This window comes from Enoplosus armatus, chromosome 15, assembly GCF_043641665.1.
Source record: "Enoplosus armatus isolate fEnoArm2 chromosome 15, fEnoArm2.hap1, whole genome shotgun sequence".
NCBI classification, from domain to species: Eukaryota; Metazoa; Chordata; class Actinopteri; order Centrarchiformes; family Enoplosidae; genus Enoplosus; species Enoplosus armatus.
Window position 1 is genome coordinate 10,402,132 of NC_092194.1, and position 25,050 is coordinate 10,427,181.

Here is a 25,050-nt window from a genome sequence, read left to right on the forward strand (position 1 = left end):
CTGAATACATTCAGCCCGAAAAGAGGCCTATTGTGAATTGGACTTGGCATATTCATCCACAGAAGAACATTGGTTGCTAAAACCTAGCATCTCTCCTCTATCTCTTGTAATGTTGTTACATTTGTGTGTGCAAGAGCTGACCCACATAATTCTTATCACACTTGGAGAGTTGCTTTGACTACTTGTTAACTACTTAGCAGAGCAGTCAGTCTTTCTGTTGCGCTAAACTTCAAACAAATGCTAATTTGATGTTTTCTCAGAGGCTGTCGAATATTCTCGGCGAGACTGGAAGTCTGGCCAGAGGGAGAGTGTTTGTAACTCATAGTAAAAAAGATGACACCAGAAATAAATCCTGATGGTGTAATTCAAAACAAATACAACATCAACTCTGGCTGCACCAAAGTTACAGCTATTAATAAAAGAGGGAGAGGATGATTTAGAATCAGTTCTGATCCGGTTTTATAACCAAAAAAGCAGAAAAGAAAATATATGTTTGTTTCCTAGAGCAAAACTATGAGATGGGAAGGAGAGATTACTCTTTTCTATCAGCAGGTTGGGAGTATAAACGAGGAGAGCAATGGCAGATTGATGATTTCCCAAAATGAGTGGTCCTTTTCTTAAAAATACCCTCCCATCCACCATGTTCATTATTTTAGTACATAATGAAATGCCAGGCAGTTGCAGCCATTCAGTCTCTTACAATTTCTCTACATCCTAGACTTCATCACCAGTACTGCTTTCTACCTAAGCTGCCCAGTCAGTGCATTGGTGCATATACAAGCATAAACAGTAGGTAAAAGGGAAACAATTTGCTCAGTTGTCCTCCATAAAAATGGAAATTATATGATTTTGTTAAACAGCTGCAGGCAGTCAGTACTTTGGGGTCAGTAGTAGAGTAGAGTTCTGACTGAATTTAATTGAAAAACATGCCATACTTCCTGTGAGAACATGCTTTTGATTTTTGTGAAATATACTGTTGGCTTTACTGTTGTCCTTTTCATCTGCCTGAGACAAAAGAGATAGAAGTACATGGCATTACGGTAGAATAATACTTAATTGTTTATTGACCAAGAATTACATTTTTATTTAACATTTGCACATTGTTATTATGTGGTGTATCACTGCAGTTTATAAATGCATTAAGTAACAAAAGGCAATGCTTTGCAGCTAAGAGACACTCTTGCCTGTTGTGAAATTACAAAAACATGGCTTTTCATGGATGACTTTTGAGGTAAACCATTTCTAAATGGAATGAATAAATACCTGATTGTAGGATGGCCCTGTTAGCACCATAACCCTTGACCAATGGCTGTCCTTCTCTCCTTAGCTGGACCTCAGCCAGCCTCTGGAGGAGCAGGGTCCCCTGGACGTCATTATCCACAAACTGACTGACCTCATCCTGGAGGCTGACCAGAATGATTCACAGGCTGTGCTGCTGGTGCAAAGAGTACAGGTACGCGTCTTTGTCCTTTCTTGTTTCTCCCAATTATTCATAGGTGATGCAAAGTAGAGAGCAAATTAAGTTGATCATTTCCACTTCTTGAAAAATGTGGGGGTTGTACAAGTAATTTGAAAATAACGTACATAACCCCCCAAATGTTTACATAATTACACAATTTACATAGATATGGGAATGTATGTAAAATGTCTTTGTTCAATTCCAATACATACATGACCATGTAATCAATTTGTTAGGTTTGTTCCATGCTTGAAAGCTGGCATACAATGTTTTCGCCAGGCTTGTCATATTGTTTACTTATTCGTCGACCAGGTAGTTCCTGATTTAAATACAATGTTTGCAAATTTTAGATGTATGTCTGCTTGTGTTTAGACAACATTTAACATTAGAGAACTTTGGCTTCTATGTTAAATTAAAAAGGTTTTATAATTAAACATGTTTATATTTCTCAAAGTATTTTAACGAAAAATGTCAAGTGATACCCAGCCCTAATCTCACACACTGCATTTACATGAGCCAGTGATCATATGGCCCAGCCACTGTGAACAGGCATGGTATGGAACATTACTTAAGATCTTCAGATACAGTTTTGAAATGAAAAAAAAGGGTAGAAGCTCTGGATAGTGTTGCCTGGAGCATACCAGCACTGTTACAGCTAATACAAATGGCTGCATTTATGGATGACAGAATTTTATGTTTCAGTTCAAGGAATCAAACAGACAGAAAGGTCCTTAACCTCAGCTCCAGGAACATAAAAGACATTTGCACCTATATTTGAGCATGTGGTGACTCATAAAACCTAGATGCTAAGTCCCTTAAGAGTTTTTCTTCTTCTTCCTGAAGTGGGAAAAATCTCACATAGACAGCAGGTCACAACTCCAAATGTGGCACTGTGAACACATTTCAGGAAACTGGTGTGTGCGTGGCTGTGTATCCATTAATCTGGTTTATGCTATAGATGGTGTGAAATTAATTCATTTTCCCACAGTTCTCTCTCTCTCTCTTTATACTCCAGGCCATTTTGAAACAAATACACATGCCTTGTTTTTTTGTAAAGAACTGTGTGGCAAAAAATGCTCTGGCTAAACTCTCCTTGGAAGAAGAAGCATGTGCAAATAGAAATATTAACTTCTTTGACAGTAGTTGGCACAAAACATCTCTTGTTGCGTGTCTTCAGTGTGCTTCAGTATACCTTCATCTCTTTAAAAGTTAAAATGGCACTCATTGGAGGGAACACAGAGGCTATGCACCAGTGGTCATTGATTTGACTCCGTGTCCATCCACAAGCAGCATCATAACTTCTTAGCACTGAAATGCTGTGTATGCTGCTGTGTTTGGTTGTTATGGGCATTTTTCACTTTTTTTTTTTTTTTTTTTTTTTACTATTTTGTCACATTTTAAAGACATTTATTCAGTCTGATCCTAACCAAAGGTCTCCTCCCAGTCTCCTATGTACATTACATATCTAAAGGATGACATTAATACCAAGTACCCAAACCACCTGGTCAGGCTTTTTTCAGTGCAGATGAACATTGACATCCTTTTACTCACCAACTAAAGCTTGTTGGATCAAGTCTTAAGTTCTGGCTATTTACCTGAACACAGCTGTCATCTGTGATTACATTTTAGTTGAGATATAAGTTTTTCACATTTCTAATATGACACAGCTGTGGTCATAAATAACATTTTGTGTTGTGGAGGGAATAAGCCTTCCTCTTTATTTAAAACAAAAGGTCAGGCTGGGATGCACTCTGCTGATTCAGCGGCCTGAGGTGTGAGCCGTGTGCACAACGGAGGACCTGGGAAATGTATCATTCACATGATTTTTCTCTAGGGCTGCATGATTATGGGCGCAGTGCTAATCCATTTTTTAGTAGATCATTAGTAATCTTCTGGTTTGCTGACCTTTGTATCTTTTATTAACATCTTTGGCACTGTCAGTTACCTAAACATTGTAATGAATGAAATGGGAATGGAAGTTTGAAAAGCAAAGTTGCAATTATAAACACTTGTGGAAGTATTATTTCTATTTAACTTGCTGCTGTATACGTGTAGTTTCCTACAGCATAAATTAAGTTCGGAGTCTATTGGGCTTCTCTGTAAATGGCAGCTTATGTTACTCGAGCTGATGTGGTAAATCACACCCATCTGGTTGTGGTGCTAAAAATCATTTTCCACTTCAGGTGTGATGCCTGTGGCATCACAGACATGGCTCACAACTAGGAGCACAGATTAGATCCTCTGCTGACCATATTTTCTGAGACATTGAACATTTTTTTCCCCTATGGAAACAGATCTGCCTGGAAAAGCAAACCGAAAATGAGCAGCCCTAACACCCACTTTCTTACACCCACACTGACATACGTCTGGCTCTTTTCCTCTCTTAACACCTGCTAGCCAGTGCTCATCTCCGTCTCACCTCCCCCTCTTGTCCGTGTTTAAATGCAATTCTTCTGCTGAGACGCAGAAATCAGCAAGTGACAGTCCTTATCAGCAGAGTATTCCTCTAAACTCCTTGAAGATTAGTTTGGATTTATTTTTTTGGCGGCAGCATGTTTGACTTACATAACCGCTCAACTGGCTTTGATCAGCATTGCCCGTTAGATCCCGGAAAATCCTACAGATGGGTCCTCCATGTCATGGCAAAGGCATTTGTTTACATGCTGCGTGTGTCAGTATGCGTGGGTATAATAAGAGTCAGTTCACCAATGGACATTTTTTTCCCGCTGTACGTTTGTGTTTGATGTCTGACACGTGTGTGTGTGTGTGTGTGTGTGTGTGTGTGTGTGTGTGTGTGTGTGTGTGTGTGTGTGTGTGTGTGTGTGTGTGTGTGTGTGTGTGTGTGTGTGTGTGTGTGTGTGTGTGTGTGTGTGTGTGTGTGTGTGTTTAATTTCACGCAAACGTGTATGACAGTGGAGCGGTGGTGTTCTTAAAGGGCTGTGATGTGAGCAGGCAGGCTGTTTGTGTAATGTGCAGGCCAGCCAGCTCCACCTGACAGCGTTTGTGAGTCAGTAAAAAATTGCTCGGAAGGAAGGGTTGGCAGAGAAATCCACAGAGCAGAGATGGAAATGTGGAGAGCATGGAGAGCTGCAAAGTGGAGAGGAGGTGGTGTGGGGACAGAGCCAGAGGAGAGCCGGCAAGAGGAGAGAAGAGAAGGGGAGTGCAGTTATGTAAAATGGCAAACCTCATGCTGACCTAACAGCCGGCCATGCAGAGATGTAGTGATGTAACCTACACAGACCCGCTGGCATACATCTCACGCTCTCTCTACCTCACACGCACACGCACACTCACACTCACACTCACACTCACACCCGCACACACACACACACACACACACATACACATACAGTGTGAGGCCTGTTGACCCTTAAACTCGTTGTTTATATTTGTAGTTTGCCTACTTCAATATGTTTGTTTAACATTTGTAATCTGTATGGATGTATTTGTGTGTGTGTCATGTGTCATGGCAGATGGTTGCATGTGGTGTGCAACCTCTGTGTGCAGTAACTGAGTAATTGTTTCAGTTCCATGCACACACTGGTTGTAACTTATAGGAGATGTAAACGATTTTTTCTGTTCTGATTTTTTTTATGTGTTCATAAATGATGTAAAAGAAATGTTTGTATCTGTGTTTCAGGACTACATTGATGCCCACCCTGAGACTATCGTACTGGACCCCCTTCCAGCCATCCGAACTCTGCTGGACCGCTGCAAGTCCTACCAGCTCATCCACAGGATAGAGAGCTGTATGCAAGGTAAGATGTTTCACGTAACTTGGTGACACTTGTGCACAGCAATCGCCTACTGACGCGTTTCGATTTATATTATATTAGGCAATTATTGCGAAGTGTATTTGCTCATGGAGAAGTACATTTGCATGGTACTTTCACATAAAAGTCACATTTGGTGAAATTCGACACACAAATTCAAACTGTTGACCAATGACCTGTGCTCACCCTTGAGGGCAAAAAGTCCAAAATGGAGGAAGCTGTGATATTAGCTGTGACGCACCATCAACTTTTATGTACTCCTGCTCTATCAGAGTATAAACTGCTCCACACAAGAGATTGAGCCTGGTATGCAGTCAGTTGTGACACATGTGGATTGTGGATGGTACAAATACATCCCATTGAAAATAACCTTTTTGTTGTATTGTTCCGCTTACGTCACCAAGCTTTCAGCACCACTTATTTTGGATGACGTGCAAATTTACACTCAGTTTCCAGTTTATTAGGTGCGCGTATACAAAATTAATGCAGTCTAATACAACAGGCCTGCAATAAATCTGACCTCCATGAAGGTTATAAAGTTCAGTTTTTGTTTAGACTGGTTTAGAGAGATGTTGATTAAATTTTATGGTCATTTTGACAGCTAAAGTTATAGAGCTGTTGAAACATACAGCATAATACTGAGAAGTGTTCCTGATATTTTGTCCACCCCATTGAAATTAATAAGTAGGCTAAATATTAGAGACACCACTCAGTATAATGCAGTATAATTCAACAACACTGCAAAGTACAGCCTCCAAAATCTTCAGAGAGTTGAAACAATCTCTAGAACAAAAACTCAGTGGACTGTTGTGGACTGCATTCGTTTTAGCCTGCTGTGCCTGATAAACTGGCAGCTGAGTGCATTTTGCTGTGTCACTTTGCGGTGTGACCAGGCTTTTACTCTGTGTATAGAGTCAATACACGGCGTGTCATGGGTTCAAATGAAGTAAACACCATTAGTTTCTCTGTTCCTCTCCCAGTCCTCAATGTTTTATAAAAGCAGAAGTTGTCTAAAATAATAAGGGAACTGTTTCTGTCCTTCTACCTTACCTAATGTTATTAAAAGGCTAGAGCTGTGGCAGTTTCTCTGTCTTTCCTCTTCACTTCCAGAGGGGACACATGGATAACATATGACGGCGCTGTCGCCTCTCACTTGAATTATGTAACTCGATGCTTCCGAGCAGATGTTTAATTCTTGCCGGTTGAGCGCTATGCTGATATCATAATTCCTCTCCTCCTTTTCATGCGACAAAAGCACCTCTCCATTTCTCCCTGCCTGAACCCGGTATGAACTTGGCTGTGAGTTTTTCTCAATGAAGGATCAGAACTTGCCCTTCAAGAGTGGGTCCAGCAACACCTTCCTCTGTCGCTGAGCTCATGCACTAATGAGCAGAGAAATGCAATGACGACAGGAGTACATTCATACCCACGCACACTGTAAACACACCTGTGACTCATCCACATTTCCTTTACCACCATAAATGGCAGGGAACGTAAACCTTTAAAGTGTTACTTCACCAAGCGTCCATGACTCTGTGAGGGACTGCAGTCTGGTGTCAGAGCAACAGATCAGAGGCGTTTCAGCATGTCGGCAGTGTCATGAGTGTCTTAAAATAGAACCGCTAGAAGATGTCTTTTTATCCAAACAGACATGATGGCTGTTACGTAACAAAGAGTATAAGCTGCATCACTCACTTACTGTGTGTATTTGGTTTGAAGAGGAAGATGGCTCACTGGCTGCATTTATAGGAAGCTGTTTTTTTCACCACTCTGCTTCAATTAATGCAAGTGGTTCTCTCTGCTCACACTTAGGCCTGCATACCAAACCTCCCTGACAATTGTGGTTGGTTTAGACACAAGCATGGAGTGTCAGCCACTATAATCCTACACCACACCACTGTGATTGTAGAAAAAAACAGCATGTGGCCGAGGATAAATGTACTTTCAGGGGAAAAAAGCGATTGAGAGAACTGGGTTAAGGTTAGAGTAAAATGGAGGATAGAGTGAGAGTGTGGAAAGTGTACCTTGCTTTCTTAGACACGGCCACTTCCTCCTCCTTATCAGCAGAAACCATGGAGCCCTGGAGCAGCTGCCAAGGCAACCCAGTACTAAAAGGCCACAGAGAGCCTGCCATGCTTCAGTCTGCATGACTCAGAATAGTTCTCAATAGGAGGAAGCACTTGAGGTGCGCTTGTGCTTTCTCTGGAAAAGTGAACCTTATTTTATCACTTGAGTGGTCTCTCAATGTTAAATGGCACAGTCACAGTGCATTTAACTGTTCTGCTCCGAATTGTTTAAATTAATATAAACTTAAGTACTAGAATTTGCTCATCTTAATGTTATGTTTAATAGAAAATAGCCAGACAAAGGGCCACACCAGCACTAATGGATCAGTGTTGGATCTTTGGCGCTGCTCTGTTGTCTGACTTGGTTTTGTGTGAGCCAAAGCAAGGTAACTGTTTATGTTACTTAGTGGAGTCTACTGGTTCCTGTGTATGCTTGAGGTTTGATATCTCTGACTGTTTTTATAGACAGAAACCGTCGTCAAGTCAACTCCTCTATAAAACGAAAGCCTCTCTCAATGTTATTCCTCTCCAGCTCAGGATAAAGGAATTCTCCTGAACACAAGCGGATTCCTTGGGATCAAACTGAAACCTTCCAGTGTTTATTCTTATATTAATCAGACTTGTCTTGAGGTCCCTGTGCGAGCATTAATCCACACCTGTGCGAAGACCAACAACAGAACAAGTGTCACGTTTATGCAAGTGATCAATATTTAATCATAGTTGCAGCATGAGAAAGACACACACTGCAACACTTTTAGACCCAAACACTCGTCAATGTCCAATGAGACGAGTGGGCAGACAGGATTGCCCATCCTGAGTTAAAGAGTTCCTGCTGTCAGGTATGATAATGCTTTGTCAGAATCATAAAGGATGAATATCTCATCTGAAGAGTATAGGATGCACCTTTTCGTGAGAAAACAATCTAATCATTCTTTTCAAAATAAGTGACTTGTAATTGTAATTGGAGCGTAAGCCTCTTAGAGCGCGATATTGAGAATTGCATTACTCTCAGGGCATAGCCGTGTTTGGAGTTCAATTTAAAATATTGAAAATCCTGCTGCTTTGCCTCAGGGTGGGGGGCACGCAGAGAGAGCAGTGAGAGAGGATGCTGGGGTTTCTAGGAAACAAGCTCTAAATAGCAACAGTAGAGTTCAGCCTTCCACCTAAACAGCTTTATGAAGCTTAATGTATCTTGGTTCTCTGTTGTTCTCTGCACCCAACGCCTCAACCAGAGGGAAGATATGATCTGAATCGTAGGTGTTATAACAGGTCTGTTGTGGAATTTCTTCTCTGTTCATTCTCAGGCACACCACAGGCATTGCATATAAGTTTGGATTTGTTTATTTGCACTCATGAATATGATGTAACAGAGCGGAGGAAATGCAGCGGATGTCCCGATGAGATAAAAGAAGAGAACCCCAAAAAAAGCAGTGGAACTACATAATGACATTTAAAAGCATCTCATCATGGAGTCCCGTAAACGTCGCCCTTGGCTCCGCTGGGTCTGCTGCGAGCATGCAGTGTTTAGACAGAGCCAGAGATTGATCCTCCCCACCGTCCCCTCCACCCCCGTATCCCTAAAGCCTCAACCTGAGCCAAGCATGCACGCTATTACAAACTTGGCCACACTCTCTTATCCACCATTCCCGGGTCTCTTTATTATAAATCCTTAACTTGGAGCTAGAAATGTTTTCCGTTTGACAAGGTTTAGGTCTTTTGATGGTTTTTTATTTAACGCCATCTGTCTTTGGGAACTCGGTGTTGTAATGGGGATATTTTCCCTACCAGACTGTTTTCTGAAAGACATTATGCTGCTATTCCTGTCCTGGTAAAATAACAGCAGAATGACGAGCGTGGCTGTAGTCAGTACGGAGATGACTGATGGGTAACCTTCCAGGCTTCCCGCTCCCAAAAGTGACTGGTTTCAGAGCCAACTCTGGAATAGGCCCAGCTGCTCAGGGGAAAGGTTATAGAGCACAGAACAAGTATCTGCCTGTGAGAGAGAATAGGAGTATTCTGTGTTCGTATGTCATGTAACAGCAAAAAATAGAAACATTTGAACCGTGCTAGATCAGTTTTGGCTTGCTTTAAAGATGCAGATCTATTCCTTTTGGAAGTAAAATAAGTGTTCCTATTGAGAATAGATTAGTTTTGTATAAAGTGGTCAAAGCACATGTTCAGCAAATCTTGAGCTGGAGGGCACATCAACAGGGTGGATACTGGAAGCATTATTCCAGGTTATCGTGTCATAGGTGTTATTTCTGCAGCTGTGGTCATCATTTAAATCGGATGCGATCACAGTGTACTCACCTAAGGCACTGATGAGATATTGAAACATGCTCCAACAACGTCAGATGATCAGACAGGTTGTAAACAAGTCGCAGGTGAGCCAGATGATCCAAACCACTGTTTTTAGAGGTCAAACTAAAAGAGATTGTACCTGCAATATCAGTTCTAATCCCTCATATCACATAAAACCGGTGCCTGCATAACCATGGCAACAGGTATAACGGGTCAAAGTTGAACCTCGGGAAGATAGTCAGTATACATAGCAAAATAAATATCTACATCGTAAAATGCATGTACTATCTATACGTCTAAAAGAAATAGAAAGAATATACATGTGAAACAAAGGGAGGTGCAAACTGCAAGTGTAGTGTTTCAGTTACTAGTCTATAGATTACAACCAGTGAAAAGGTTTGGGTCATAATTTTACGGTTCCCCTTAATCTTTTGTTCCAAATAAGTTAAACTAGCTACCAGATAACCCTGTTTTTGTTTAAAGCCTGTATGATCACCTGACTGCTGCAACATTGTCCTGTTGGAATGTCGCCACATTCCCCAATCTCAGCAAATAACTAGATGAGTACAATATATAAGGCTGTAACAACGCTACAGTTATTTTCATTATCACTTAATATGCCAGTTATTTTCTCAATTAATCCATTAGTTAGTTTGTCTATAAAAATGGTGAAAAAGACTCATTATGATTTCCCAGATTCCTATGTCACGTCTTTCAATTGCCGACCAACAGTCCAAAACTCAAAGATACACAAAATATATTCAGTTTAGTATCATGGAGAACAAATAGTCACATTTTAAAAAGTCGCAACCAGCGAAACAGTGGCACTTTTGCTTAAAAAATGACTTTGAATCCATTATCCAAATTCCAAAGCCACAACAGTAAGCAGGAATTATCCTTTAATGATGGTCACTACACCACTGTGCTGCCCTACTACAGTAACAGGATCCTTAACACTGGATTACTGTATGTGCTGCCTTATCACCTCCACAGCAGCAGCAGCTGTGGCTGATTTTACTGGGACCTGCTCTACAGCTTGATGTCACTTAAGAAGTTTCTGTAATAACTTTTGGCCTTTTAAAAAGTTCCCTTGTGCATCAGCTTTCATCGTGGGGTTTTCCAAAGGTTATTGTGTGTGTCTGCAGTATCTGTTTGCTGTGGGAGCTGTAGATGTCAGTGGGGCCCAGTGTACACCCAGAGTTCAACACTCAGCACTGGAGTAAATGTAGATTCTCCTGACCTCAGCACTAGCAGGAGCAGAGAGCCGTGCCACCGCTGAGGCCCACAGCACACAAAGGCCGGCGTGTTTCTATTGTGTTTTTTGTCATTAGCAATTTGCCAGCTCTTAGTTTGGCCCCCTCACTGATTTCCTGTGGTGATATCTCCAACCAGCTGCCTTATCACCCCCATGTACCTACTGTAGAGGGGAAATTACAAAAGGCAGAACATTAATATAGATGCGTCCTGAGCCCTGGTATGGTGACGTGTGACGGCGCTGCAGGATGTTTGTTAGTTTCAGGCTTATCGGAACTGGCCGAGCTGTCGCTACAGGATGTGATGTAAAAATTTGATGTAAGCAAACGTGATGTGGTGTAAAAACATGGTGGGGATTGGTGAGAAAGAGGCTGAATGTTTGTCCTGGCCTTGGTTATGTTTGATTAAGGTATGGCCGAGTTTATATTGTGTACTTGTGCAGTGTTTTGTTTGCAGTTGACCTACTAGTGAGCGATCAATCACGCCTGTCAGTCAGGTGATGTATCTGATGACTCTGTAATGCCCTCCTGGTTTGACTTGTCTGTGGTTCCTCATGTCTGTCTTCCTGTATTTCAGCATTTTCCTGTCTGTGTGTGTGTGTGTGTTGTTTGGGAGGAGCAGAAGGGCCTGGCAGCTTTCTGCTTTATTTATTTGGACAGGAGTCATTTGTCCCCCTGGGCCTCAGATGGCCTCTGCTGTGTTTGTTGTCTAAACCTGTCACAAGGATGAAATATAAATAAATAAATACATGGCCAAATTAAGTTAAGGTGTGTCTGAATATGTGAAAGACTCATGTGCTCCCCATGTTGAACAGGACTTTTTGCTCAGACTATAGTAAGATGTGCTGCCCTTCATTTTTTCCTAAGTAGGCTACGGATGATAACAGAAAGAATAGCTTGGAGTGCTGCTATTTCAGGAAAAAAACAGGGAACATAAATCACTATCCAGTAAAGCTGTTCACCAGAGAGCAAAGACTGACAATAAAAAAACCTTCACCAAAACAAGATTAGTTTTATAAACCAGCAGTGTACCCACTCAGAAACGGCACCAGCTGTACATGGATCATAGTGCAGATTGTGGCCTCCCTTTTTTTTGTATCCACAAATGTAGTCGGTAGTATATAATGTGAGTGATCGACAACAATACTTTTCTTTATTTTGTATCATTAGAAATTAAATATGTTTTGGTTTTAGACTGTCGGTCAAACAAAACAAGGCTCACCTCAGGCTCTGGGAAATGGTGATGGCCATTTTCCACAATTTCTTTTTAATTTTTTTTTATACCAGACAATCAATCAATTAATTTTGAAAAACAAACGACATATTAGTTGATAATGAAAATAATCATTAGTTGCAGCCATAGTGTAGCCTAATTCGCTCACTATCTAGAAGCCCACGAGTGAAAATATCTGACATTTATTATTATTTATTTATTTTAAACCGAACATTTTCAGGAGTATTTTCCCTCCAACTCTTAACGCTACCATTTCCCTCCATGTTCTTTTTCTTCTCTTTTTATTAGATGACAGGATTTGCTCTCCTCCATTCATGGTCCTGAACACGGAGTGCAGCCCAGATGTGCTGGAGCAGATCAAGAGGCAAGGACTCACATTCCCCTTCAGTAAGTATTTGTTTACCTGAGTCATCCTGTAGATACTGAAGGCTTCAATCTATACTACTTTATCTATGTATTCACTGCCTGTTTCACATTTCTATGTTCCCTTGCCTTTATCTCTTCCTCAGTTTGCAAAACACGGGTGGCTCATGGAACCAACTCCCATGAGGTAAGAGGCCACAGGGCTCAGTCATGTCATTCACACCCTCCACAGTTTGCTTTGTGCAAGCAGTAACACTTGGCCTGTCATTTAACTCCAGTCCAAACAACAAAATCAGATAAAGTGCTGTACATCATGTATCTTTGTGTGTCAGCTGAAATCAATACCGCTGTCAGGCTGGCCAAATAGTCTTCATTCCTCCGCTCTCACTGTATTGAATTAAGTTAGGACTTAAGTAGGCTTGTGTCTGAAAGTGCCGGTTAGTTTGAACAATGGTTTTGAGTGATGAATATTTTCCTTTGTTAAGCCCAGGTGTGTCATTTACTGAATGTCCTCCTGTCCACAGATGGCCATTATCTTCAGTGAAGAGGACCTGAATGACGTGAAGCCTCCTTGTGTGATCCAAAGCTTCATCAACCACAACGCAGTGCTCTACAAGGTGTTTGTGGTGGGAGACTCCTACACTGTGGTCGAAAGACCTTCACTGAAGAACTTCCCTGCTGGACCAGCAGGTGAGCAGACAGACAGGTGGAGAGAGAGAGACAGTTGGGAAGGTCCAAGGGCTGCTAACAGCCACTATACAAGTTGCTTTTCCAAATTACCCAATAAAAGACACCATAAAATGGCTTTATAGTCCCTGTGATTGGACCTATTCGCCCTTTTAAGGGATGCAGCAGAGTGCAGTTGAGTTTTGCCCTGTTGGCACATGCTGTTGAAAATCTACAGTGTTTTTCTCCATAAACATGTCAGAAGCCTTACCCCATGATGCAGCTTTGAACACAGGGTTGTCCCCCGTCACAAATGACTCCAGTATTTGCATGTGCTACAGTAGAGGCCCTCATGCAAACCAGGTTTCACCATCAGTGCAGCGGTCTGCTTTGTGTAATGGGTGCAGAGAGAACAGTTGGAATGCTGAGTGGTGCAGCAGAAAAGCGCAGCTCCTGTCAAATGCATAAAGCAACATACCACAGCTTTACATCTGCGCAGCATTTAGATCACCGTGCTCTGCAGCCTGGAGCTATACATTGTGTTTTATATGCAGTAAGTGGAGGGAGTGAAGACGCAGAGAGGTAGGGGTTAGTTTGTTTGGAGAGAATGGTGCGAGAGATGGTCTGTCCTAAACTGGTGTTTGTTCATCCGGTCTGGGAATGTACGAGCCCATCTGCCCAACACTTCATTTCCACGACCCTCTACAAGTCCGAGGGGCATATTTATTTGGACAGTGTTGGAATTTGCTTTTTCCCCTTGTCCTCTCCTCTAACACGCTCTAATGTTAATCATTATAATGATAACAAAGGAAAAAAGGGGCCAGTAAGTTTTGCAATTCGTCCCATTACATTTATCACTGCTTCAAAGAACATCCCTTGCCCGAGGCAAACAGCTTAAATGCTGTTTTGTTCTTAAGTGAACACTCAACATGACATGGTTATGACTGAGAGGGTTAAAGGTTTTAGGTTTCTGCTTCTTTACACCACGTGTTGAAATCAGTAAATGAAGTCATTGATTTAGTAAAGCTAAATGGTTGCCTCATTGCACCTTGTAACCAGTTGAGCTTTGCTGCCACCTAGTGCCTGAGATTAGAAATGTAAACTCTTTAAAATTCACCCTCTACTTTTTCCTCCGTTTCCTTTTCAGACAGGAAAGCAATTTTCTTCAACAGCCACAATGTTTCCAAACCGGAGTCATCCTCAGACTTGACCACGGTGCGTCCAAAATGTCACTGACTGCTATCCCATGTGATATTATGAGTTTCTGTTGCGATTATACTTTAATTTCACTTTAATATTTTATGTTTATCTCAGAGAGAGAACTTAGAGGGAGTGTCTCAGCCACCCAGTGATGATGTCATCAGAGAGTTGTCCAGGTCATTGCGGCAGGCGCTGGGCGTGTCCCTGTTTGGCATCGACGTCATCATCAACAACCAAACAGGCCAACATGCCGTCATCGACATCAATGCATTCCCTGGTAGGTGCAGCGTCTCATCCACAGGGGTGGGTTGTGTTTGCTCGTCTTGTTTCTTTTATCTGCATGTTCAGCAGATAATAACCTTTCTACGGTGTCGTTGTCTGAAAACTGAGAGACGTAGTGACGTCATTTCTTTGTGCAACCAGTCCTTTTGAAATGTCACCTGTATTCTAATCCTGAACTCTGTGTTTGAGGTCAAAACATGCACCAGGTCTCAGTCACTGTGTACTACTGACATGAACTGCAATGTTCTTTTACTAACCCCATTTTATGATTAAATCGACCCAAAAAAGGTGGTATGGGTGGTTGGGATGTATAATCAAATTAAGACATAGAGTATTCCAATTTTAGTCACATTGTAGAAGCACTATGTCACCTATCCAGCAACCTGCTTGCTTGATATTGCACGACGACACACTGCTCCCGATCTCTTCAATTGTTTTTGTCATATACAGGTGTTCCCTGCTAGTAGTAAATTCAAACAAATTAGTTTGCAGGCAACTCAGATTTAATCACATGTTACCAAATATGTATAAAACATTGACTAAAGCAGTGATTCCCAACCTTTGTGGCTTGTTACAAAACAGCCGTTGTTAAGTGTCCCATCAAAGAGACATTTCCCTCTGAAACTTCTCTCAACTGTTCAATTGTCTAATATTTCCAACAATTACAGAAAACAAAAAGAAATAATAGAAATTTGTGCAGCAGAACTTTGTGTTTTTTCTTCTTTCCTCTCCCATAAATCATCCCCCTTCAAATCTATCTGGTGACCCGTCAAAGGGGCCCCAATAACCACTGGACTAAAGCAGCACTTTTGATTGGTGTCCTGCTCTAATGATATAACTGGGAGACAAGGTTTTAAGATGTTTTTTAAGTAAACTGAAATGTCAGTTCAGTGTGATTATCAGGCTAGTTGATATAATGTACTATACATATATACTTAATACAAAAGACAGCTACATAGCAATGAAATAGTTCTGTAAGCAACCAGAACATGGTCAAAAGCTGAATTAGCTGAACTGACTGAATGTCCCTGTGTCCTTAGGTTATGAGGGTGTCCCAGAGTTTTTCAATGACCTCCTGAACCACATCACCAGCGTGCTTCAGAGCCACAACCCAGACTTCGCCCCTGCCGGCGAGCAGCCCAAAGGCCTGCCGGTGAGCACCACGGTACCCAACGCCGCCACGCCGGCCCCCGGCTGCTGCAGCATGCTGGGAAAGGAGGCCAGCGGCAGCCCCTGGATCGTAGAGGGCGACGGGGGGCTGAAGGGCCCGCGTCAGAGACTGGGCTGCAACTCTGCTATGTCCCCCAACTTCCAGCAGCACTGTGTCTCCACATTAGCTACCAAGGCTTCCTCCCAGTGACTGATCCCCTGCCCTCACTCCGTTTGATCCCTGAACAAAAAAAACGGATGACAATGGTGACAATAATAATGAATAATAATCATAATAATTATGATGTTAATGATGATAATATATCTAATCAAAAAACAAACCTTTTCCTATATAGTTATTGAAAATGATGGTGATTGGGTGTAAGCTTTTTTCTCTCTGCCTTTTTGTATTTTTCGTTTTGTCTAATGAGACTTAACAGTACTGTAATGTGAACTTTTTGGGAACTTTTGCCTAATAGCTGATTTTATTTTTCTCTCTCGTGTGAGTTCTCTGTAATGAAAAAGGGTCCAGATGAGGTAGCTAATACGAATGGCCGAATCAGGACTGGAGGAAGATGTGCCACTAGATGTGCAATGTATGATCTGTTGTATGTCACACACATGTAAACGCACTCACACATATGCGCAGGTACGTTTACATCGCAACGGACCGTGCCAGTGATGTGTGTTTGTATTTTGGTCAATACCACTGACTCCTCCGCACAAAGTGAGGGGGAGAGGAGGTGGCTGGACATTCAAACACTACTCCACAGATCCCGCGCTGCTATGTGACGGTGGCCAACTGACGGCAGAGGACAAGATGAGTCTGAACATGAACGACAAGATAGCTTTGGCTTTCGTTTTAGTTTTTGAACAAACAGGTAAGACGTTTACTTTTCCGAGTGCCATCAAACGTAGGAAGGACGCCTGCAGAAAAAAACATGATCTTTAAAGGTTAAAAAGAAAGAAAGTAAATCTCCATGACCATGTGACCAAGTTTTTGTTTTGTTTTTTTTATTGATTGTTGTTGCACCAATGATTATAGGTCTTTGAGTGTTTTACTGTATGTCAGACGCCGGATGTCAGGTGTTCAACAAACAAACAGAGTCCCAGTTTGAGTCGCTCCAGAGCAGGAAGACGAGGATCACATTCCCTTGTTTGTTTGTGGATGTTTTCAGAGAATTCCATGATTTTTTTTTCAGAATTCTGAAGTGGGATCTTGTGAGATTTCTCATCACGTCATGGGTTTGTAGTCTCCTTTAAACAGACTCTCCACGTGTCTTCAGTGCTTGTATCTGTAATGTGAGCAAACTACTCTCCTGAGGCTAACTTGATCTGTCAACAGACTTGGGGCTGCTGTGTAACTTGTCACTTTTTCATTGAGTAGTTAATCAGAAAATCAGTTATTCCACTAAAGTGGAGGTAAAGTGTGTGTTTGAATACCCACCAATTGGGTATTCATTATTTTGATACCATTGAATGACAACAGTTCTAGATGATTGAGGAATTTGTTCAGCTTTTTATTACCTCTCTCATTTGATTGAATCTCACTCTAACAGCACTTATTACAGAATGCAGTTAAAGAAACCCTCAGTCCCGTCGGTTCATTTGCTTCAAGCCTAAATTCTGCGATCTGTCTTCTGTTCCAGCTGCTGTATTTGTGTCACATGTTCAATTCATTTGGAGGCGAAGTGTGGGAGACGGTCCAGCTCTTGTTCCCAGTGTTCACTGTGAGGTTTTTTTACTCCAATTTTGTTAATATCTTTGTCCTGATAATCTACTAAGAGCAACTTTATTTTATTGAGATTTTATGGGGAAAAATGTTTTATATAAATGAAATGAAAGCACGGGCTGTTTTTGAACAAACAGTGGATATTTACAAGAGGTATGGTTAAAAAATGCTGGGTCTCTGGTTGTACAGGTGGTGTCAAAGGGACAGATGAGCTTGTGGTTGATGCTGTTGTCTCCCTCTAGCATCTAGTGGGAAGGAGTGCCAACCTGCAGCGAATACAGATTTGTTTTGAATTCCTCTGAGCCTGCTTCTTCTTCTCTTGTCCCAGAGAGCTCCTCCTAGCTGTTTTTATTTCCTCCATCAGTAACCGAGGGAACCGACTGTCCTCTCGCTCACCCTGTGATCGTAAACAATAGTGTCAGCGCAACCATCTCACCAGCACCTCTCTGGGACAAAAGAATACCAATTCATTCACAATTTGAAAATGTAAAGCAGCAGGTTCAGGGGACCCCCCCCCCCCCCCCCCCTGTTCAGGCTGGAGAGGTTGATATCCGTGTACACCACTATATTGTGTGTCCTATGCTGTGTTCCTTATCGTGCTTCTAAATGGGAAATAAATGGTTAATCTTACCCTTGGTCATTTCTGCAACCCAGACAGTGTCATCATGCTCCCAGCTCCCACCTGAATGTTTACGTCTTGTACAGTACGTGTATATATGCCTAGGCTTACATCCGTACAGTATGTTGTTTTGTATCAGTTCTGTAATTGAGAGGAATCCACAATTTTGTGATCTTTTTTTAAATTAAAGGGCCAAACCAACAGGGCGAAATAAACATGTGAAACCTTCTCTGGCTCCATTCAATTCAGCTTTGTTTTCCTAACTGATCACTTTTGGGTAAATGCTGTCTTGTCAAGTTGTATGTAGGTGCTATGTTTTATAGTGAGGGATAATATAACACCTTATACCTGCTATGTGTAGTGGCTTGCTTGATGTATTTATAGATTCTGTATTACTGAAACCATGAAGTAGCTCTAAACACTTTAATTTCTTTCTACAAAGATTCCTTCATGAATATATCGACTGCAAAACAAAGTGCAGTGTTTCTCCACCCAGCCTCCAGATGTTTATTGCCTCAACATTTATGAATCGCACATTTCATAGAATTGGAGACACAGTAAAAAATGACACACGTCATGGCACAAACTTTTTCAACAAGGCCAACTGAGACTCTATACAAAATGGTAGCTTATTAAAATAAAATATATCTTTTCATAATCTTAGTCATCTGTACATGTAAAAAAAAAAACACCAATACATATATATATATTTACAGGAACACCAGACAAAACACAGTTTAAAGGTTTCTACTGCTACACTGTCCTCCCTGCCAGGCCTCTGTGCTGCTGAGATGTTTTGTTTTTTTTAACCACCAGATGTTAATGAGGTTGAAGGTGATGTGCTGTTGGGTTGGCCAGCAGTCCCAGGATGGTGGAGAGACAGTGCAGCTTCTCCTTGACGTGTTCTGGCAACTTCTCGTTCTCCCTATACCTGTAGAGAAGAGAAACAGCAGTGAGAGCAGCTAATGCTGTCACAGTTCTGCAAACATACAACAAAAAAGATGATAAACAACATTTCTAACATGTTTCGTTACCTGGTGATCCTCCCCTCTGGAGACGTGTAGGTGATGCAGGAAACTCCTGCCTGGACCACCAGCTGAGACCCGTCATTGAACTGCACCCACACCTCCCCACTCGTCAGCTACAGATACAAAAAGATTCAATCTTTTAATCACAAAGACAATTTCTTTGCTGATTATAGAATATAATGTGAATTTATATATCAATTACCTGGGATGCCCATCCAACATTGGGCACAAATATCGACTTAACCACTTTTCCTGCGTTTTGTACCAAGTCCTGTCGCACTGGTGAGCTTCTCTTACTCAGGCTGGCTGTGGTGAAATCAGACCCATCGTAGGAGATCATCTGGAAATAAAATTTAAAAATTATCTAGCTGTTAAAGCCTCGAAACCATCTGTTTATACATTCTGATGTGCAGGTGCTGTGAGACACTCACTGAAGGAGTGATTTGTGGAGGTTGAGGAGGTGAAGCTGTATCAGGAGGCACCGGGTGGGAGGGCAGGGACGATGAGCACGGGGAGTCAGGGTTGACGGGTCTCCTAGGAGAGGGTACACAAAATTACCATTAGCCACACAAGGCACAATGTTAAAACCCAAGAATATACAGATAACAGCGCGTTCCTCTCACCTGCCGATAGTTATGGGGAAGAAAGGGACGTTCTTGGTGCTGCGCTGCTCCTCGGCTGTGATGGCGGCCTCCAGGGACAGACACATGCTGTGGCCCTCATCAGACAGCTCCACATACAGCCTGCTCGCTGGGCTCAGGCCGCTCAGCCCCACCTCGCCCTTCACCGTGTACGACTTCCCACTCTTCTCCACCACTCGCACCAGCTCTGATGTCTTGTGGGTCTTTGCTCCTACACGAGTGTTTGTGAATCATTACATATGAACTCAGACAGAAAATGGGCCAGAGCTTCAGTGGGATCACGTTTCAACAACTTGACTCACCATCATAAAAGCAAACTTCCAGGTCCGCATTGGGAGAGTTCTCCATCAGCATGACCTTTGCATGCTTGGTGTAAAGGGTCACTTTTGGAGTCTTGGATTTCACAAGCTGTACAAACTTGGAGGCGTACTGGTACTTCTTCCAGTATTTTTCTGTGACAAACAAATAAATTAACATACAATTTCTAGTCTTACATAAGCTGATGTTACTGGGTGTGATGCATCCATCAGAATACCTGGAAGGTCCTCATAGCTACAAATCAGAATATCTTCTGGAGGAGCAGGAGGACAGTCCAAGACAGGAAACCCCTTCCCACCATTAGGCTGGTATATCGTCACCTACAACAGAAGATGATGATGATGATGATAATAATAATTACATTATATTTTGCCACCTGCCTTGCGTCATATTATGTTGTTATACTGCCCCCTATTGGTCACATATGGAACATTTAGAAGTGCAATACATCGCGCTCACCATTGAACCATCACAGGAAATCCGAAGGACTTCTTTGACCCTCTCTTGACCGCTGTGGCATTTCAACAACTCCATACACACTTCACTTGTGTCCAGGATGCTCACCTGTAGGAAATACAAGAAAAAGAAATTAGACATCAGCAATTATCTTGCTCACACAATGAACATTAACAGATAATCAAAAAACACGAGCAATATCTTACAACAGCATTTTTGGTCTTCTGTCTGATGGGCTTCAGTCTCGATGCGCAGAGGGGCGGGACTATGTCTCTCAGTGTTTTCTTCTCCTTATCCACACTGGGCTTGGCTGAAGGGAGCTTTAACTCTCTGCCGTGAGGAGGTTGGAACTCTGCCCCGGGTATATTTTCCCTGTACGAGTCAGAGTTTGAGGGAAGGTTGTGTTGCATGTGGTGCTGGTTGTGGTGAGGGTTCACGTCTCGGCCCATGGGCTTGTCCGTCCAGGAACTGTGGACCCCTAAAGGTCCTCTGCTGCTGTGGAAGCTGCTGCTGCTGCTGTGAGTGCTGCCGTCTGCGGGCCTATGCCCAGAGGCTGAGAAAGGAAATAAACATATTTGCTTCAGCAGGATGGTTTAATCGTGTTTAGAGAAGTTTAAAGATCCATTTATCATTTTCTGACATGGGTGGCTGGAGCCTAAGGGTAAATCTGCTAATAACAAAGGAGAATTTCCTTCACAGGCTCCCCAACCAAGACACTGATCTAACTAAAAGTTGCTCTGAAAGAGAACATTAGCTGAGAGATAAAACTGAAGTAATAATGCTGAAATCTATCACGTGCGCACAGAAAATCAAAAAGAAAAAAAAACATAAATTTTACCCTCATTATTGAGCCAATTAGTAACTCCCTCCACGTCTTGAAATTGCAGGTTTGGTGGATGTGCAGTCTGTGTGGATAATGAATACCCAGAACTGAAACAGAAAGTGCAATCTGTTAGTCTTGTTAAATGTGTAAAAATGAACATAAGATCATGAATAGAGAGACTTCTTACTTTGCTGACTGTTTGACAGGGGGAGAGGGGAGCCTTCCACGATCTGAAAATGGGTGCTGAGTGGAGGACATGGGGAAGACTGGTCTTCCTAAACCAGTCAGAGTCTCCTCTGAGTGGCATCTCCCCAGCTCAGCATGACTCGACCCCTGGCCCGATGCAGAAGAGCCGGAGCGATCTGAAGAGTGCGCTCTCCTCAGATAGCGAGAGAGAGGCTGTCCACTTTCTCCACCATAAACCTCTCTGCTCCTGCCCTCTCTGTGAAATCTCTCCGCCGGATGCTGCTGCTGCTGCCGCCACTGGTCACCATCTTCAAAACAGGCGGTGCTGGGTTGGCGTGGAAGACTCGGAACAGGCGCCATGCGGTTCGGCAGGGCAGAGCCAATCATGTGCCTGGTTCTCTGGAGGAGGCGGCTGCTGCTGCTGGCTGAGGTGGAAGAGGTGCAGGCTGTGGAGATGGTGGCAATGCCGCTGTCCATGGACCCTTCATCCCCCAGCCCCAGCTCCTTGGTCCTGACCAGCAGGCTCTGGGTCATAAACGGGTGGTCCAGCACAGCAGAGAGGCTGGGCCGGTGGGCGGGGTCCTTCTGCAGCAGCTGATGGATCAGGTCCTGAGCCTCTAGAGAAACATGGCTAGGCATCTCATATTCCCCAAGAACGACCTTCGACAGGGTGTGCTTGACTGTGTCCGTGTCAAATGGAGGACGGCCCATCAGGAAGGCGTAGAACATGCAACCCAGTGACCACACATCTGATTCAAGGCCGTGAGCGCTGCGGGTGGCCACCTCCGGGGAGATGTAGTTGGGTGTTCCACACATGGTGAAGTGCTTTTCATTTGGGAGTTTGAGCTGAGTGGCCAGGCCAAAGTCTGCTATCTTAATGTTCATGTTACTGGTCAGCAAAAGGTTCGACAAGGTAAGATCTCGATGCAGGATGCCGTGGGTGTGTAAATACAGCATTCCTTTCACTATTTGATGCATGAAATGTCTTGCTGTGAAACAAAAACAACCATTTTTTAAAAGGCGAGCAGCTCCCAAAACTGAACCTCATTAAGCAATTTACTGCAACATAATTCATATTTAATATTCTCAGATATATACTACTATATACTACAGAAAATACTACTTCCTGACCTTCATCCTCAGAGAATGGTATCTTTCGCTCTTTAAGATACCGACTCATCTCTCCATTATGGCACATCTCCAACACCAAGTACACATAGTTGTTGTCCTCAAAGTAGTTGTACAGCTTAAATAAAGATATGATATATATACAGTGAATGTCAAAGTGAGAAGACACAAAAATATGAATGCAACAAAATCTAGAATACATTTGACTGGACTTGAGTGTAAAGGCTATTAGGCTATACAACATTCCAGAAAAGTTGTACTAGTGGGACCAGTATCTAGACAAAACAAAAGAGCCTGCTCTCCTGGTTAATCTTCAAAGGCATGCTGATGACCAACCCTAAAATTAAGTGAAGTGGAAAAAAGTGGAAGAAGAGGTAGGGGCAAGTTCTCCACATTACAAAACCATGACAACAATAACACAAAGCTGATGTACACAGACTCAAACACAGCTGACATTGGGAGCAATTGTAACTGCAGAGGAGGTTTTGTTTTCATGTTCCAAAAAACTCAATTGAATTCCTACAATTGATGCTGTTTGCCTTTAACTGCATAGCTGGAACAACATTAACAAATGTAAGAGTGCCCCAGCAGACTTTATGTAGTGCAATAATAACCCACAGTAACAAGAAAGGAGCTGTGTCCAGCCAATGTTACCTCAAGGATTGAAGGATGTTTCAGTCGGCACTGAATCTCCACCTCGTTTGTCACTCGCTGGACCATACCAGCTTTGTGCATTGCTTTTTTGTCAATCTGCAGACGGGAACAACAGGGATAATTATACACCTGCCACTCATAGGATCAACACGTAATGTGGCACAGTGCTGCTGCACAGTGGTTTGGTCTGGTGGCTAATAGTCAATCTGTCGCCCGCAAAGACAGTGAACTATTCAGACCTCATTTGTGGGGAGTCGAGGGACCACAAGAAGCCCTTGGGAGCCAGCTATGGTCTAATAATCCAACAGTTCCCGTTCACACTTCAACTGTCAGTCGCTGGCAGCAGCTTGGGTGTTGGTTAAGTGTCTACATTACAGGTAAAGTGTGCTATAATTACCTCGTATCACTGACTAAGACATAAATGATGGATTCTTACCGTTTTGATAGCAACCTCCAGACCAGTGTTCACTGACTTTGCCCGGTAAACACACGCAAAGGAGCCTTTCCCCAGGAGGGTGAGGACCTTAAAATCCTGCATGAGAAGAAAGAATGAAAATAAACATTGAGTTTAACAAACAATAAATTGTATTTGCAGAGAACTATAACTATGATTTCAGATTTCAGAGTAATCCTATTTTGATCCCATGACAGGCAGGATCTTTAAAAGCATGATACCTCGATACTGAGCTCCTGAGCATAAGATAAACTTTTCTCTTCATCTCTGCTGGCTTGGGTGTCAGCAGAAAGGTTTTGGAAGAAATAGTGAATGACTTGATCAAACATCGTCCCTCTAGCCTGCGACATGCTGGATGCACAGTAAAACAGACAATCCAGCATCTAACGACTTCACAAAGGAGAAATCCTCCCACAACAAACGTTAACTGTCAAACAAGCCACCAACATCTGACGCCGTCATATGGCCAACCAAAACCTTTAATTATCCCGGCTCTCTTCCCGCTAACGAGGACCACTTGTAGCCGTTTCCTAGCAGCATGCTGAATTACCAAACTGACGCAGTGAGGAGAAACAACAGTGTTTGTCCCGGGAGAGCCGGGGTAAGGTTACACACCCGGGTACAATACATACTGCTGATAACACTGACGTTAATAACTATAATAATAATAATAGCAAGTTCAAGTAAAATACGACAACTTTCAGGAGATGTGAAACAACAAACAAGATGAAACGCTAAGGCTACCGTTTTGGCGAATTAAATGGTGTTTCCTTAGTACTAGCGGATAGTTTAACGTTTGATACATTTCAGTTGTATCAAATATCTATCAAATTGAATGCTTCCTTGACAAACCCCCTTCAACTCACGGCTAACCAACAACTTTACCAGCTAGGTTATGTTTACTCCAACTTAAAATTTAGCTAACATGACCAGCCGAATTAGTTTGAAGTTAGCTTGTGGGCGTTAGCCTAACAAAATAACTCACCTCGATTTTATCGCCGATTGAAACACTCATCGTGCCTGGTTTTCGCCTTGCAGGTGCATGCAGGTTTGTAATGATATTCCTCGATCGGCTGAGTGCATCGATAGTCGGTACAGGAGTTCTCAGAGGGCAAATAAATGTTGTTCTCGCGTTCCCCTCCAAAACTTTGCCATTTCTTCCATTTTGAAAATATCCGCCCGTTACTCCCGTGTCAACGTCACACGCTACGTCACATGACAACAACCAGGGTTTACCACGCCCCCTTTCAGAGTCACGTCGGACT

The 25,050-nt window shown here is 42.6% G+C and overlaps 2 protein-coding genes across 2 annotated transcripts in view; one reads left to right on the plus strand and one right to left on the minus strand.

Moving 5' to 3' along the window:
* The window catches only part of itpk1b (inositol-tetrakisphosphate 1-kinase b), a 29,754-nt gene extending 11,429 nt beyond the window's left edge, over positions 1-18,325 (plus strand). The window contains exons 4-11 of the mRNA XM_070920508.1: positions 1,328-1,453; positions 5,100-5,217; positions 12,375-12,473; positions 12,596-12,636; positions 12,974-13,139; positions 14,263-14,330; positions 14,430-14,592; positions 15,638-18,325. Coding sequence (XP_070776609.1) covers positions 1,328-1,453; positions 5,100-5,217; positions 12,375-12,473; positions 12,596-12,636; positions 12,974-13,139; positions 14,263-14,330; positions 14,430-14,592; positions 15,638-15,957 — 1,101 coding nt within the window. The 3' untranslated portion in view covers positions 15,958-18,325. The remainder of the gene's footprint in view (positions 1-1,327; positions 1,454-5,099; positions 5,218-12,374; positions 12,474-12,595; positions 12,637-12,973; positions 13,140-14,262; positions 14,331-14,429; positions 14,593-15,637) is intronic.
* Positions 18,326-18,599: 274 nt separating this feature from the next.
* On the minus strand, positions 18,600-24,800 carry plk4 (polo-like kinase 4 (Drosophila)). The gene is made up of 15 exons (XM_070920593.1): positions 24,771-24,800; positions 23,768-23,863; positions 23,332-23,427; positions 22,681-22,795; positions 21,551-22,538; positions 21,379-21,470; positions 20,747-21,093; positions 20,544-20,648; positions 20,302-20,404; positions 20,069-20,218; positions 19,749-19,977; positions 19,557-19,659; positions 19,328-19,465; positions 19,132-19,238; positions 18,600-19,028 (listed from the first exon to the last, which is right to left on the minus strand). The coding sequence occupies exons 1-15, from the start codon at positions 24,798-24,800 to the stop codon at positions 18,917-18,919; spliced, it is 2,811 nt and encodes a 936-aa protein (XP_070776694.1). The 3' UTR covers positions 18,600-18,916.
* Positions 24,801-25,050: the final 250 nt, after the last annotated feature.